Below are 16179 nucleotides of genomic sequence, written 5' to 3'. Positions count from 1 at the left end.
TAATAAACGTATTCCTTTAGTAAAAGTGCTATGGCGAAGTCACAGTGTTGAATAAGCTACATGGGAACCAGAAGAAACGACGAGATCTCAATACCCCCATCTCTTTTCAGGTAAATTTCGAGGACGAAATTTATTAAGGGGGAGAGAATTGTAATGAACCGAAAGTTACGGTATCGGAAATTGAGTCTTGAGTCTTGTTTTGTGAAATTTATTCATGAATATTTATTAGAAATATTTATGAATTATAGTTGAATGGTTATTTAGTGTTTAATTAAGTGAAGTAGCTTGAATTTAGTTTAAAGGATTAAATTGCATAAGGAATAAAAGTTTAATTATAGATTAAAGAAGTAAAAGGACTAATCTAGCAATTAGACCCTAAGTGCCATGTGTGTGAATGTATGATATAACATGTGTAATAGTTGGTATATATGTGTAATAGCTATAAGATATTTTATGTTATAGCTATTACACATGTTAATTTATATTTTTATAGGTTAATAATAATATAATATAGTATAATGAATAAATAATAATGAGTAAAGAAACATAGAAAGAGTTACAGAGAGCAAACGTGAGAAAGAAAGAAGGAAAGAAAGAAAGAAAAGAAAAGGGAAATTTGAGGATTAAGGCCCTAAAGTTTAATTGGTAAGTTGTTTTAGCTCATTTTCTTATGATTTTTATGTTTATGGATGCCTAATTCAAAGTTCTACATGTATGAGGTTAAAATGAAGAAAAATAGAAAATTTTTAGATATTGATTTAGTTGAATAAATTGAGGTTTTATGGGTTAAATTGATAGGAATTGAAGTTAGAAGTGAAAATTGAGTGATTTATTAAAAGAATTCTAAGTTAGGTTTAAATAGGGATTAAGTTGAATAGAGCTCAAAATTTATGTTTTATAATGAATTTTATGAGTTAGAAATTGTTAATGAGTTGATTAAAAGAGAATATGAAGCTTAAGTTAAAGAAAAAGATTAGTAATGGAAAAAGGACGAAATTGGAATTTTTGTAAAAGTTTGATAGAAAGTGAAAATGTGTTTTATGAATTAGTATATTGATGAATTTTAATTGTATGATTGTTAGTAGCAAACGTAGCACGGATACGTCATCAAAGAAGGAAAAGAGAAAGTGAACGAAGATATCGATTAAATTCGATAAATAGTGGTTTGTATTTCTATAAACCGAGCTTAATCGTTATTGCTATATTTGATATTTATATTGTATGAAAATGTGAATGAGGTAAGTATTTTTACCATATTGAAATGAATGTGATTTTGAATACCCTATTAACATTGTCGGGCTAGTCGGATATAGTTGACATGTCATAGGAATTGGAAGTATTGGGATATTCCGACATTGAGTCGATGAGACACTATGTGTCGACTCTTGTTAAAGTTCGGATTTGTTCCGATGAAGTACTTTGTGTACTATAATGTTAAAGTTCGGATTTATTCGATGAAGCCCTATGTGCTTATCCCGAGTGTGGGTTGGATCCGTGTATCCGTCGGTGTCCGAAAGTTATGTTAATAAGGGTAAATAAAGTAAAGGTTATTAAAGTCTTGATTGATATTGAATAATAGCAACAATGTGTTTGAATTACCATGTTTTAAAGTTGATTAAGCTATTGTTTATAGAAATACCACTGAGAGTATTCTCAACGACGGTTTGTTTCGTCTGCAGCTAGGTACTGAAAGTATAAGGACTCAAGATACAAGCCGATCCCCAAACTCAAATTGGTGAAGTTTCTATCTTTTGGAAAATGGCATTGTACCTAGGATGTCTTTTGGTTATATTGAAAGTATCTAAGTTGTTAAATGATATTTTGGTATGTTTTGTAAATGTTACCAAAACCTTAAGAATGGTATGTTTTGATATGTTAGTGAAGAGTAATAAGAGGAATTGTTGGTAAATGTTGTAGAAAGAAGAAATGAAGATGTTATAAACTTAGTTATCAACATTTTATACTAAAACAGATTTGGACAGTAATAGTAGTCCAACTTTGAAAATATACCAAAAATAGTATAAAGTGAATTAGATGATGAATAAAATATGTAATTGAAGCTTAATGAATCTATTTTTATATGGAAGAAACAAAATTGGTAAAAGAGTTGTATTTTATGAGATATTTACGTTTTGGTGAAACAGGGTTAGAACAATTTCTGGATTCCCTGTTCTGACTTTAGAAATTCACCATAAATTGTGTATTAAGAATTAGGACTCAAACTTTATTTGTATGGATTCCTTATTGAGTCTATTTTTAATTGAAACAAATGGAATAGTCATTGGATTTCTGTACAGGAAGAAATTTGATTCGTAGTGCACAAGGGTCAGAGTAGCTGAACCCTGAAATAGGGGAGACTTCTTATAATAAACTGTACTAATTGGCCTGACCAAAAATTCTAGAAAAAAATTAGTAAGTAGATATATGAGTCTAGTTTCAGGGAAAATTTACGGAATTGGATTTCGAGTTTCGTAACTCGAGATATGATTTTTTTAGCGACTGTGACGCAGATGGATAGTTTACTACGAAAACTGTTTAAGTGCTAAGATAAGTTTTGTAATGTCTCCTGCTTGACTCCGGCAACGGTCTCGGGTAGGGGGGACGTTACATTAGCACTCATCGATAAGTAGAAGAACATACCTTAGATCCAAATTGATCTGATAGTTAATGTCAAATATCAAAGTAGAAAGTTATTTGTATTTTTATTCGTAGATTCTTAACATTTAAAGTTGTTTCATGAAAAAAAAAAGAGAGAGAGAGAAACTAAACTGTTAAAGAGAATGAGAAAATGAACTTCCAATTGGTACAGACAATAGAAAGAAAAAAGGTCATACAACAATGATTTTAATAATTGGTGATTTAAATAAAAACGTTAGAATAATTCAATAACTATTTTATAACATTTTAAAATTACTAAATTAAAACGTAAGCTTATTAATAATTTAACAACATTAAGTATAATTTATCGAGCTTAATCCAATAAGCTTAGAATTTAGCTTATTTATTTATTCATAAATGATATAGTATTCTATGGTATAAAAATTATACATCAATAACCGAATTTTATTTTGTAGATGCGGAGAAATGGGTACATTCAGTTGGTAGTGAGTCTAACAACTCCTAAAATAAAGGTTAATTAAGGGATATTTTTAAAAATGTATATTCGATTTTTAATTAAAATATTAAGTTAAAAAAGGATTTAAATAAAAATTAATATAAAATTTTAATCTTATTTAAAGCTTGAGTCCAGCTTAATCCGATTCGATTTTAAATTTATTATTATAATATTATTTTAAATATTTAACAAGGGAAAGAAAATATATAATGCTAAGAGAACTAATATGATATAAAAATTCAATGCAGATTTAGTCCAACCTAATTTATGAACACGTCCAATCATTCGCGACAATCAGTACCCATCACGTGGCAACATTCTAAATAGTTAGCACATGGTTTTTATACTTTTGTATATATATATTGAAATTAAATTCTCCACTTCTTTTATTTTAGTTGTCTTCTTATTTGGTGAATTTAACTAGGTTTTGAAAGGCAAAATATTTTCTAGGTTTTCAAGATTAAAGTATCTTAAAATATATTATTTTAAAATAAGTATTTTATTTAAATAAATATTTTGAAAGAATATTTGATTTTACGAGATAATAAAATAAAAGAAAAATAATTGAATTAAAATAAAAATATATCTACGATGAATTTGTAATTTAGTTATTTTTAAAATTATAAAAATATAGAATAAAATCTGAATAACTAACGTGACTAGTGTGACTAAAATCTAGATTACACTTGGAACGATGAATATCTTTGATCAATATATGAGGCGTTAGTAATATTATTTTAATAATATAAAAATATAAAAAAATATTAAAGTTAATATAATTTGTGGTATAAATTTTTGTTTTATATTTAGATATGTGAGTCAAATAAAGGCAAATTTACGGTAACTTTGAAAAACTAACTAGAATTTCGAAATAAGTGTTTATGTTGTTTGAATTTCTTTTGGAATTCCATATGAATTTTGAAAATTTTCTTTGAATTTATTTTTCAAATTTTAAAAATTTTGATAAAATTGAAATATTTTGATTAATTCATTTCTTCAAATCTAATATAAGTGTAGTAAATGAGAATGTTACAAGCATAAATATAATCCGTATTTAAATTTATATACGATGAGACTTGATTATAAAATTTTAAAATTTTTAATACCTCAACTTTACTATTAAACTAAGATCACATTAACACCTAATTAAAACACAACTTAAATTAACGTTAAGCCGAATAATATAAATGTACTAGGGTTTAACACTCCTTGTCAATGTCATAAGATTCATGGTTCAAACTCGAACAATGATACACTGCTTTCGGATTTGTAATGTTAAAAAAGGAAATTCAAAAAGGGTTGGACATTACATTCTCAAGAATAAGATTCATGTTCTAATCTTAGAAAGAATATTTTTGCAAACGGTAGCTACTAACCTGGATATAATTAGTCTTTATGAACCGTAAAACGAATATGAAAACTACTTAAAATCAATGTTAAACCCAATAACCTAACTATGAACAATTGGTTGAAATACCTTATCAACATCTTATGATTCAAGGTTCAAAACCAAACAATGATAATGTCCTTTTTTGATTTGTAAATATTAAAAGAAATTCAGAAAGGGTTACACGTTGTATTCCCAAGAAGAAAACTTATGTTCAAAATTTGAAGAGAACATTACTACAAAGGATAGCCACTAGTCTCGAAATAATTAGTCTTTATGAACATTAAAACAAAACATAAAAAATACCTGAATCAATCTTAAGCCCGATAGCCTAAATAAGCAAGCTATTGTACATTGAGTTCTCGAAAAGAAGATTTATGTTCAAATATTAAAGAAAATATTACCGTAAAGGGTAATCATTAATCTCAAAATAATTAATTTTTATCAACAATAAAACCAAATCCTAGTTTTTTTTAAATCAATGTTAAGAAGTAAAACACCTTTCTTATAAAATGCCCATAAGCTTGTTTGAAAGTTGTCCATTTCCACTATATATACACTCATCAATATTAAATACCACCTTCCCCAATCAAAATCAATCACCACTTGATAAAACATCAAAGGATGAACAGTAACCATTTATTGATGATGGGTTTAACAAGTTTTTAGCAGTAGAATATAAATGCATCCCCCATACAACAACTTGTTAAAATATAGAAAAGAGAGATCGCCATTTCATTCTTTTTCAAAATACCAAAAACGGTAAAAGAAAACCAGCCTCTGCAAAACTGCCATAAACACCATTATTCAATAGAAAAAAAAAATGGGGATTTCGACAATAATGGTATGATCGTACCAAAAATACCCAGTGTGAAAAAAGAAGAAGTTAAGTGATATTTAGCTTTCAAAAAACGTACACTTTCACAACCAGGGTCAGCTCTGCCACACAAAGGAAGCAACAACAACAACAACAACGAGAGGACCCCTACCACCACCTTTTTCACCTTCCTGAAATCAAGCGAGTCTGTGTGTGTCTCCGCGTGTGTGTGTTTTTTTCTTCACCGTACTTAGCTGAAAGATCTTATTGTTCTTTTTTTTTTCCTAATTTGATCCTTTTTCTTATGTTGAAACGTACTAGAAAAAAGAGAAAAAATTACCCAACTTGTTCTTATAGTTTAAGCTTGGGCTTTTGATTTTTTTTTTTGAAAAGAGGGGTTTTTGGATCTGATTTGTGAGGTTACTGGTTAGGGTTTTTTTGTTTGTTTTTGGTTTTTTCATGCAAAAACAAGGGGAACCCATGTCTTGAATGTCTGGTTTTGTAATAATAGATAAGGTTTTGGGGGACCTTTTGTTTGTATATGAACTAGATTTCGGGGGTTTCTTTGTCATTGGAGAGATCTATCAAACAAATAAGGAAAGGTAACAAAGCAAATCCCATATCGGTTTTGAATTTTATTGCTTTTTTTGAATCTTCTTTGTTGTTTTTGGCTTGTAAAAAAACATGGCTTGGTGGGCTGGTAATGTAGCAATGAGAGGTGGTATTGGTCCAATACCTTCTTCAACCCCATCTCTTCATCTTAGAAACCCATCTGAAGATCATCAAATGGCTGATTTTAGAGCTAATATTCGTCCTTCAAATGAAGATCATCATCATCAACAAGAAGATAATAATGAAGATAGTAGAGATAATATTGAACCAGATGACCAAACCCAAGGTGTTGAAACCATTGAACCTGGCTCAAGTTCAGGTTCTCGTCGTCCTAGGGGTAGACCACCTGGTTCAAAAAACAAGCCTAAACCACCTGTTGTTATTACAAAAGAGAGCCCTAATTCACTTCGCAGCCATGTCCTTGAAATCGCTAGCGGCAGTGATATTGCTGAGTGTATTGCTAATTTTGCTCAGCGCCGCCACTGCGGTGTTTCGGTTTTAAGCGGCAGTGGTGTTGTCATCAATGTTACCCTCCGCCAACCAGCTGCTCCTAGTGGTGTGATTACTTTACATGGAAGATTCGAGATTTTGTCTTTATCCGGTGTGTTTTTGCCTACACCGTCACCACCGGGTGCGACGGGGATCACGGTGTATTTAGCCGGCGGGCAAGGGCAAGTGGTCGGAGGGAGTGTCGTCGGGGTGTTGGAAGCGTCGGGGCCGGTGATGGTCATCGCGGCGACATTCACCAATGCTGTTTACGAGAAGTTGCCTATCGAGGAAGAAACTAGCGGAGAAGGCGGTGGTGGTGGTGGTGGCAGCGAGCAGAATAATAACAATAGTAGTAATGACGGTGGTGATGGGAATTCAGGGTCTCAATCTCAAGATCAACACCACCAAGGTGGTTCAATGCCTATGTATAATTTGCCTCCTAATTTGATGCATAATGGACAAATGCCACACGATCTGTTTTGGGGACCTCCACCGCGGCCGCCCCCGTCTTATTAACAGCCTGGTTTTTGGTGCAAAAAACATGTTATGGGGTACTTTTTTTTTTCATGTAAGATTAGTGACAAAAGGTAGGGCTTTTTTTATATATATGTTTATATAGTTTCTTATCTTTTGTAGAACTTAGTTAAACTTTGTTTTGGGTGTAGCAATGTATCTCTTTTTGATGAATTAGGCAAACAAATGAAGTTTCTCACCCTATTGAACAAATTGTTTTTGGTTAGTGATTTTTTTTAACACAAATTTATGAATTTTTTTGGTAGAAAATGGATTGAATTTTGATGATGTAGGAAAAAAGAGAGAAAAAGATTGAAGAATTGAGTTGAAGAATTGCAAGGATCTATGATATTCATATATCATTCTATATTCATGGTATGCTTGTTGAAACTCATCTTCATTATTTCTTCAATATTTCATGATTTTTTTTTTTGAATAAATGTTGATGATGCATAAGAAGCTTGAATGAGAGAGATTTTCAATGTGTTTGAGATGAATATCTAGTCATGTTTGGCAAAGTTTTTGACCCAAAAATCACTTTATATTTCTCGAATTCAAGTATCTCTAAGTAGGAATATTTGAATAAAATGAAAGGGTCCGAACAAAGTTTTCACTATAATTAGTTGTGAGTGAGGGGGTAGTGCATGTGGTGGGGGACCAACGGTTAAAACTTGGGGGCCTGATTCATCTGAATCTCCCCAAAATGAGTAGTTTCAGATTTTCAGTACTTGAAAGTTTTTATAACATCATAATGATTCATTGATGTGTTCTTTTCTGCAAATTGTGTAGGGAATATATATATACATATATATGCCCAAATCAAGTACTTCTAAACTGTTGGTCTAGAGGGGGTGTGCATTATTTGCCATATTTTGTCATTCCACCAGGAGCATGTCTAATTACCACTTTTATATATCCAAACCTATGTTCATTTTCAGTAGTTTTGGATTCTGGGTGTCGAATATAGATATGTTTTATACGAATATTTTTCACACTCATCCGGAGAACACAAATGTCGATTACGAATACGGCCCAAAAACAATATCTAGTAACAAAAGAAGCAATGGTACTACTACCTTCTAATACAATAATTCGGATATGAACATATATTTGACACCGATGTGCTACTTGTTTTGTTTGTCAATTGCCAGATTTGTAGCATTTTGGACTACTGAATTGGATTCAATTTATATATATACACATATATATACAAAATGGTCAATAATTGATTTCATATGCTTCATTAATACGTGTTACCATTTGTCAAACAGCCGCCAATAAAATTTGACTAGTTAGAAAAAACTGGGTTCTTTCTCTTGCATCTATAAAGTTATGAGGTTGCTGCTGTCTCTGTCTTAAGAGTTGATTGACTAATTTGCAATGCAAGTTTGAACTTATCTATTGTGTGATCTTTCGTCATTTTGTTTGCTAGTAATTGAAGATGCTACACAACATGACATGATAAACGTATGACATATGTCAAAATTTATGACACGAAAAACTTAAATAGTTTTCCTTCAATGCAGATACTACAATTAGTCATCTTTGACCAACCGCGGTGGAGAGTCGTATGTGTCGTGCCGCCGCCCGACGGGGACCTAATCGGCACCGGTTAGTATGACATTTGATGACAAAAGCTGTATTGGTTTGAACTAGGTTTAGTGGTTTGTCTGAATCTTGTATTTTGATAGTCTTTAGTCAATGGTTGGTGACATAATACAAAGGATAAGTTAAATTTTTGTGGCAGTAGTTATTGAAATATAAAAGCAACATTGCATCAAAAAAGAGAGTAGATAACTAGTTTTACACCTATTTCTTAATAACTTGTGTAAGAAAATTTTGATGTCAACAAAACGTGGTATCATGTTTTTTTTTTAAAGTCAATCCTAATCCACCAAACTAATGCAAGATTGTTGGTAAGAACACTAGACAAGTGTACTTTTATTTGGATATGTTGTCTTTTCTATGATTTTGTGCCTTTATCTTGAACTTTGTTGAGGAACATAGTTGTTGATCATGCAAGGAATCTTATGCTCCATTACTTGCATCTATGTTGTATATTGACCAATTCTAATTGAAAATTAAGAAATAATAATTTTTGGTGATTAAGTAATAAGCTTGTTATATGGTTATAATAAAAACAACATGATCTGGAGTCCGACTTAATATAATAAAAGGCTCTAGACATTCTAAAGGGGGATCTTCTTCTTCTCTACAGCTGGACAATATCCGTTGATCCAAAGTATTAATAAAACTCAATAAATATAGAAGGTTTTAGCTTTTTAAATTATGAGAGAGATGTAAGTTTGATAAAACATGGCAGATAAAGGAGTAGATTAAGAAATTATTAGTATAATGGTAAATTTGTATTTGAACTCTTTATAAATTTATGATTCATCTTTGATTTTTTCTAAAATAATTTTTTGACTTAGCCCTTGGAAATAATAAACTTAGGAACACATAGATGGATTTGTTTCGGGTTCGGTTTAGTGTTTGTTTATTGTCCATGTTGAATTCTTTGTAATCCTTATGTTTAGGTTTTTCTCTCTCAAATCTTTATGAGAGTATGATTTAAAAAAAATTATGGAGAAATTTAGAAAAAAAAAATTGAATATATTCAATAGGGATACAAAACTTTACTCTCTTTGGGTCTAATTAACAAATTAAAAAATTATCAAATTTTCTTAAATTGTATTTTAAAAAACAAAAAATTATATTTGTTCTTTTTGATATAATGTTTAGAACTATTTATTGTCCTTTCCCGACTTTTAAATAAGAGGATAATGCACTTCAACATACTCGAATCCACATCCTTCTGTACTAATAACAATATCGATGCTAATTACTCAACTGTAATTAATTTTTTTTAATTTCATTATCAGTATAGATGATAGCAATCTTTTGAATTTTTTACTTGGGTTTTTAATTGAAGCACTAATTACTGAGACTTGTGTGGGATTAATAATTTACTATGTATAACGTTTTGTATATATTAATTGCTTGAGTTATGAAGGACAGCTAAATACCATTAATTGTTAATGCTCTTTTTTAGTTGAATCTTCCACTTAAGCATTTGAAGTTTGAATACAACTTTAGTTCTTTCATAAATGATGTGTTTAGTATAAAATAATTAGTATTTTAAATTATAAGTTGATAATATTGTTAATTGTGATTATTAAAAGTTGACGATAATTTTGTGATAAATATTATTTTGAGGTATTCTTTATTTAAATAAAAAAATTGTCATCGGTTTAACGAAAATAATTATTAGTGTTATCAATTTACATCAACTAATGACATTATAAAATATAGGGTAAACTATATAGTTAGTTACTTAATTTTAGGGCACTTTTATTTTGATTACTTAAAAGTAAATTCAATTTTATTACTCAAATTTTAAGATGTTTTCAATTTAGTCACCCACGCATTAAATTCTTAACAAAGACTGATTGTACGCGTCAAGGCATGTTCACATCATGTTACACTTTAATTTTGGTTATTCAACTTCTAGGCCTAATGCATTAGAAATTTTTTGAATTATACTTGTGTATCATCCTTTTGGAAATTCTTTTTTTTTTTGTATGTTGAAATTTTAAATTTCGAACCATCAAAATCAATTAAATAAATTGTTATCTCTTGATAATGTTAACCGGTTTGTTACTATAATATTGAAATTAATTAATTTAATCTCTTAAATTTTAAAATTTTATTTTATGCTTTATGAAATAAAATTTTATTTATGTTAAATCTTTTTTCGGTGGTCAAAATGAAAGTGTACTGTATATATGATTTAGTGTGTACAGTTATTTACTGTTAATGGTTTAACGCTTAGTGGCTAAAATGACAAATGTCCTAAACAATTGGGTGATGAAATTGTAAGAATTGCTTTTTAGGTGACTAGAATGAAAGAGTTGTAAAAGTTAGGTGACTAATTAAATAGTTTACCCTAAAAAATGAGGGATTAAATTATAAATTTTAAAGATAAATTTCTAATACAACCATTGGACCTTTTGCTATAATCCCACAATTATTGAACTACATCAAAAGATTACAATAAGTGTTAATGGTTTGCGTTAGCTTTGGTCAAAACTATGTATGGTATTAATATTTTGGCTCAATTCGAAATACAAGTTTCACATTTTATTATAAAGACATATTTGTAAATAATTAATCTAATTTTGTTTAAATTTTTTCATATTATTTTATTTTTAAAATATAATTATATTTATTTAATATTCAATAATTATTTATTAAAATTTGAACAAACATCTTAACATTTTTAAAAATATTTAAGATTTATATGATATAAACAATATAATAAATATAAAATTTAAAAAAGACATATAAAAATTAGAAAACAAATTGGGTTGGACCAAACTTACTCTTAGTCTTAGAAGTTGGAACCCAAGCTCACTTCATATTTTAAACAAGTCTATTTTTTTTATTTTCTAAATTCATCTTTCGACCTTTAAATTTGGACGAGTAACCCAACCTTTAAATAAATCTAGAATTGAACTTGATTTTTTTTTAAATTCCTTGAAAAAACATAGAAATATATCTAGAATTTTGGATGGAATATATATCCATATTTAACCCTAAATTCTAATATGTTTCTTCTTTTTCTTAAAGGCATTAGGTTATCAAACAATATTTTTTAAATAGGATCGGTAGTTAAACCAGTCAAGTCATCGGTTTGTTGGTTCGATTGATCCAACTAGTTTAATTAAAAAAATATTAAAAATTAAAAAAAAATCAATTCCAACTGTTCGTATCAATTCATGGTTTTACGTGTTCAAAGCTACTTTTCGGATTGACACCTCAATCGATTTTTGGTCCAATCAATCAGACAGGCAGTCCAGTTCAAATATCATTGTTGCCAAGCAAAATTGATGAAAACACTTGCATGTACATTCTTGTGCCAAGCAAAATTGATGAAAACACTTGCTTGTACATTCTTGGGAAAGTAGAGCCTACGAAACTTGGTTTCCAGAAAGGTCTACTACATGTATTTTAACATGCAATGTTCCATTAGTATTAGTTTCAAACATTCTTAGGCCTATGAAAGAAAATGGGAGCTGCACTTTCCAAGTTGCATAGTTCAGCAAATTAACAGTTGATTAACAATGTTCATCTTTTATTTTTGGGGTTTGATTTGATTTAAAGATAGGACATAAAGCTAACCCTTTTCCTCTTGAAATGTCCTTTCCTATTGTGTTTCCAGGTAAGAAATGTAGACACCTTCTATATCATTCATGTTATACATAATTTGGTTATTTAAGTTTGTTCATGAGTTGCGTAACTCGTTTGGTCCCGTAATCGAGTAGGAAACAGAGAAAATAAAAGTGAAATTAGGGTTCATGCATATGTTATATTTGGGTAAGATTTTGACAAGTTGAGTGAATTTATGTTGGGTGAGGCAAAGGAATTTAATTAGTGGAGGGGAAAGAAAGTGGGAGATAATTCATTATTCCATACCTGAAAGAAATTTTCATGTTGTCATAATCCCTACCCAATTTGGAAATATGTCAAAATCTTTGGGTGGTATTTAGTGAAAGCTACATCAATTATGTGCATAAGTCATCAATTTTATTTTTTTAATTAAAGTATCTTTTATGTTCGTTCTACAGTTTTGGAAGTTAATATTTTCAAGATTTAGGGTTGTCCACCCTAACTATATTATCTCTAAGATTCCAACCCGAATTCTTTCTCTAAATATTTATGTCAATTTTTTTTAAAGATGCTATCAGATTTAAAATGATATTTTATAATATATTTAAAAAATAAAAAGATGTAAAGATTAACTATCACTAAGACAATGGCTGAGGAGGTCGTTTTCGAACTATCCAAACATATCATTTTTTTTTCTTTTTTTGTCTTAGAAAAGGAAAACAAAATTTTATGGGTTATCAGTTTCCACTATTTCCATTAAGAAAAAGCAATTCCCTTCACCTTGAGATTACAGTTGAAAAAGGGAAATTTCAAAATCAATACAGAATTTCGGAAAAGAATAATTCTGCAACCCAAATTCTTTCATTCAAATTTCAATTTGTTCTTCTGTTATTGCAACAAAATTTTTAAGTGAAAATTTCAGCAACGCTATAACTAGTAACACTTTTCATTTAATTACTTAATTATTGCATTCTACTAGGTGACAGGGTGTTGGGTAGTGGGGTTATCGACGATTGAGTCTTAGTTTAATTAGTATCGATGTAGTTGTTAGTGCAGGAGGACGTAGGGTTGAGTATACTGAAACACATTATCCTCCTATTTAAGTGTTAGTGAAATGTTATGGGTAATTCTAGTTATTATATAAAAAAAGAGTAGATATGATAAGAACCCAAACTTGAAATTCAACCCAAAATTTGAAAGAATTTAGATAAAAATATTAGGGTTTAAATAAAAAAATAAACTAATTTAAAATATAAATAGCTTTGAATTAATTATTCACAAATATTGATAGTTTAGGCAAATTTTGAGATACATATTTCAGGTTAATTTTAACTATGTTAATGTCATTCGTAAACCAGTCTCAGCATCTAGAGTCGAAGTCACCCTTCTCTTTTGTTTAATTTAGTTTTGATCCCTTTATTATGAAATAGTTTATTATTTAATTCCTTTATTTAATTTGTTATAATTTGATCCTTTAATCATTATATTGTTATTATTTAGTCCAAATTGTTCACATAACATGCTGATGTGATTTAAAAAAAAAACTTTAAAGCATGAGTTCATTGGGTTAAGTTGTTTGAAAACTCTTAATATTTTGTTGACATATAATTTTTTAGAAAAAAATTAGGTCAACAATTTAATGAAAATAATTAATGGTGCTAACAATTTGGATTAATTAATAATATTAGTCAAATTAAAGTGTAAGGACTAAATTAAAATTTTTGCAGAATAAAAAGACCAAAAATGAATTAGAATATTTACTTTCCAATGCCAAAAAAAAAAAGGGGGGGATGGGTGAACATGACTAGACCTGTTCAAATATCGGGTAGCCCACTCGACTTGATGGGCCCAATTTGAATTGAAATTTTAAGCTTTTCATATCTAGAAGAATCTAACATGAGAGAAAGATAGAGGGGAAATAAATGACTATTTTGGTGGTTATTCTGAAAGGAGAAAGCCTTTGGCGGTGGTGAGTTCACGATGACGACAGTTCTTTATGATTTAGTTTATGTTAATCTTTTTGTACCAAAAAAGAGAGAGATGAGTAAATTTGGACTAATTGATAAGAGGCCCCTCTATTTTTGGTCAAAAAGTCAATAATGTGTGACGTGGTACCTCTTGATTGATCAGCATGCCACATCAACAAAAAAATTAACGGTGTTATTGTCATAAACGGAATTAAAGTATAAGCACCAAAATGAACAAATTAAAAATTCACGTACCACATTGACAATTTTATTAAAGTATAAAGGTAAATCTTTGTCAATATCTCAACTTTATTTTTCATAGAAAATTTGAAGTCCCATGGTCCAATATACAAGCCCAAGTGCAACCCTAATCTCTTACTTGACCCAAAACTCTTAAGACTGTAATTTCATGAGCCCAAATTCTCTTTATGGCTGCTGATTTAGTCCTTTTAGAGCATCCAAGCTAACCTATAGAAACAGTGCAAGTTTTGGTTTTTGGTTTCTTTTGTCTTCTACATAGGATTCCTTGCAAGTTCATGCATCTCCATGTTTGGTCTAATTCCTACAAAAGTTAAGCCTTAACAACAAGAAGTTGATTTGAGTTCTACAAATACGTACACTCGACATATATTTGAATATGTGTATAAGAATATACATAAAAAAGTATTTAAACATATTCGTATTAAATATATATCCATATATGAACATCAACTCTGTTTTATGTTGGAAAAAGTAGGAAACTTTATAAATTTTCATTTCTTTGTTCATCTGCATGAACTTTCTTAACATGGAACATCATACAATTACAATACAAAGTTGTTTTTATTTAGGAAACTCAAAATCATAACATACATAAAACTACCACATCATGCATGGTACAAAATTTTTCCCATGTGGAAACATATGGTTCTTTATATGAAGAAAGAACCAATTTTCCTTAGTTTAAAACCATGAATTCAGAGAATTGGGATTTCCCAATTTGAAGGAATCCCAGTGTTTCCCATGCATGGATAGTCTATAAGGTCTCCGAATTCGAGTCCTTCGAAGCTTATTTCATAAGGGTCTTCGTGGATATTAGAGAGAAATTTTGAGTCTTCCACCCATTTGAATGAATGTTGAGCTGAATCTTCTTCACACAATTGACTATGAACAACTTGATTACCAGTTATAGATCCTTGTAGGTTGAGCAAGGTAGCTTGTTCATCTTGGTAGTAGAGTGTGTTCATGGTTTCATCAATGGAACCAAATTGTACCGCTTCAATGGGAACCTCAACAGCATGATTTGCCATTTGGTTAATGAGAGTTTCAATCTCTTCTTGTAGGCCAGCAACCTGCAAAAAGTGGTGATGGAAGTGATCAATGCATGATTTCGTGGTCGGAGAAGTTTGTAATGTTAGTTAACAAATGAAACCTGTTGTTGAAGGGCAAAGATATGAGCAACGCAACCGTAAATCGGGTCTCGGATTCGAGCCAGTGCTTCGTAAGCTATAGTGATGGCCGCGTCACTTCGGTTATGTATCGGTAAGTGTAATAACAGCTTCGAAACATTGCTAGCACCAAACACTTTATGCACCGCGGCGAAGTGATTTGCAGCCTCATCATAACAAAAATAAGGTGCAAAAACACATTCATTAGTGCATTTTCTCCTCAAGAATTTGCATGCTCCACATGAAGATCCAAGCCCTGTCATTTTCCCAAGCTTGTGTAAGAGGGTTATGAGATTTTGGTCTTTATAACCATCATTTTAAAAGGTTTGGAAGTTGTTCTTTTGTCAAGTCCAAGGGATATTATTCATATTATTATCAAACTTTAGTTTAAAATGGTTGTGCTTTTTGGGTCTCCATAGTGGCCTACATTGTCATTTCTTATATTTGGAAAGTTTCTTATTTTATGCATTGTAAGGGCTTTTCATTCATAAAGATTCTTCACAAATAGGGCTATAACTCTAATGGAAGAATCAATCATCATTATGATTAGTTGGGGCTCTAGGGATAATTGAGTGATAATTAAAAGTGTTATTATTGAAGAATATTGTCATCATGTAAACAAAGTACATGGTTTTATATGATTGTTCATGAAAAAGTTTTATTCTTTCAATCTTGCATATTTT

At 30.1% G+C, this 16179-nt stretch overlaps 2 protein-coding genes across 4 annotated transcripts; one reads left to right on the top strand and one right to left on the bottom strand.

Moving 5' to 3' along the window:
- Positions 1–5112: 5112 nt before the first annotated feature.
- On the top strand, positions 5113–8866 carry LOC108487190 (AT-hook motif nuclear-localized protein 15-like). 3 transcript variants are annotated; one of them, XM_053019779.1, is made up of 3 exons: positions 5113–6988; positions 7227–7308; positions 8460–8866. In XM_053019779.1, the coding sequence occupies exon 1, from the start codon at positions 6004–6006 to the stop codon at positions 6934–6936; it is 933 nt and encodes a 310-aa protein (XP_052875739.1). In that variant the 5' UTR covers positions 5113–6003; the 3' UTR covers positions 6937–6988; positions 7227–7308; positions 8460–8866. The 3 variants fall into 3 exon arrangements, with proteins under 3 accessions (XP_052875739.1, XP_052875738.1, XP_017646951.1); XM_053019778.1 differs by having other exon boundaries at positions 5113–7007; XM_017791462.2 differs by having other exon boundaries at positions 5114–7155; positions 8460–8756.
- A 6155-nt stretch (positions 8867–15021) lies between these two features.
- Positions 15022–15769, bottom strand: LOC108488244 (LOB domain-containing protein 33-like). Its single transcript, XM_017792535.2, has 2 exons — positions 15481–15769; positions 15022–15400 (listed from the first exon to the last, which is right to left on the bottom strand). The coding sequence occupies exons 1-2, from the start codon at positions 15757–15759 to the stop codon at positions 15026–15028; spliced, it is 654 nt and encodes a 217-aa protein (XP_017648024.1). The 5' UTR covers positions 15760–15769; the 3' UTR covers positions 15022–15025.
- Positions 15770–16179: the final 410 nt, after the last annotated feature.

The sequence above is a fragment of the Gossypium arboreum genome, chromosome 10, assembly GCF_025698485.1.
Source record: "Gossypium arboreum isolate Shixiya-1 chromosome 10, ASM2569848v2, whole genome shotgun sequence".
In the NCBI taxonomy this organism is placed as follows: domain Eukaryota; kingdom Viridiplantae; phylum Streptophyta; class Magnoliopsida; order Malvales; family Malvaceae; genus Gossypium; species Gossypium arboreum.
This window is presented reverse-complemented; position numbering and strand designations above follow the sequence as displayed.

Excerpts from the sequence above, each read along its gene's own strand:
- LOC108487190 (XM_053019779.1), top strand. The coding sequence starts at position 6,004 with ATGGCTTGGTGGGCTGGTAATGTAGCAATGAGAGGTGGTATTGGTCCA.
- LOC108488244 (XM_017792535.2), bottom strand. The coding sequence starts at position 15,759 with ATGACAGGGCTTGGATCTTCATGTGGAGCATGCAAATTCTTGAGGAGA. Across the intron at positions 15,401-15,480 it reads TCTTTGCCCTTCAACAACAG|GTTGCTGGCCTACAAGAAGA; the intron begins GTTTCATTTGTT and ends CACTTTTTGCAG.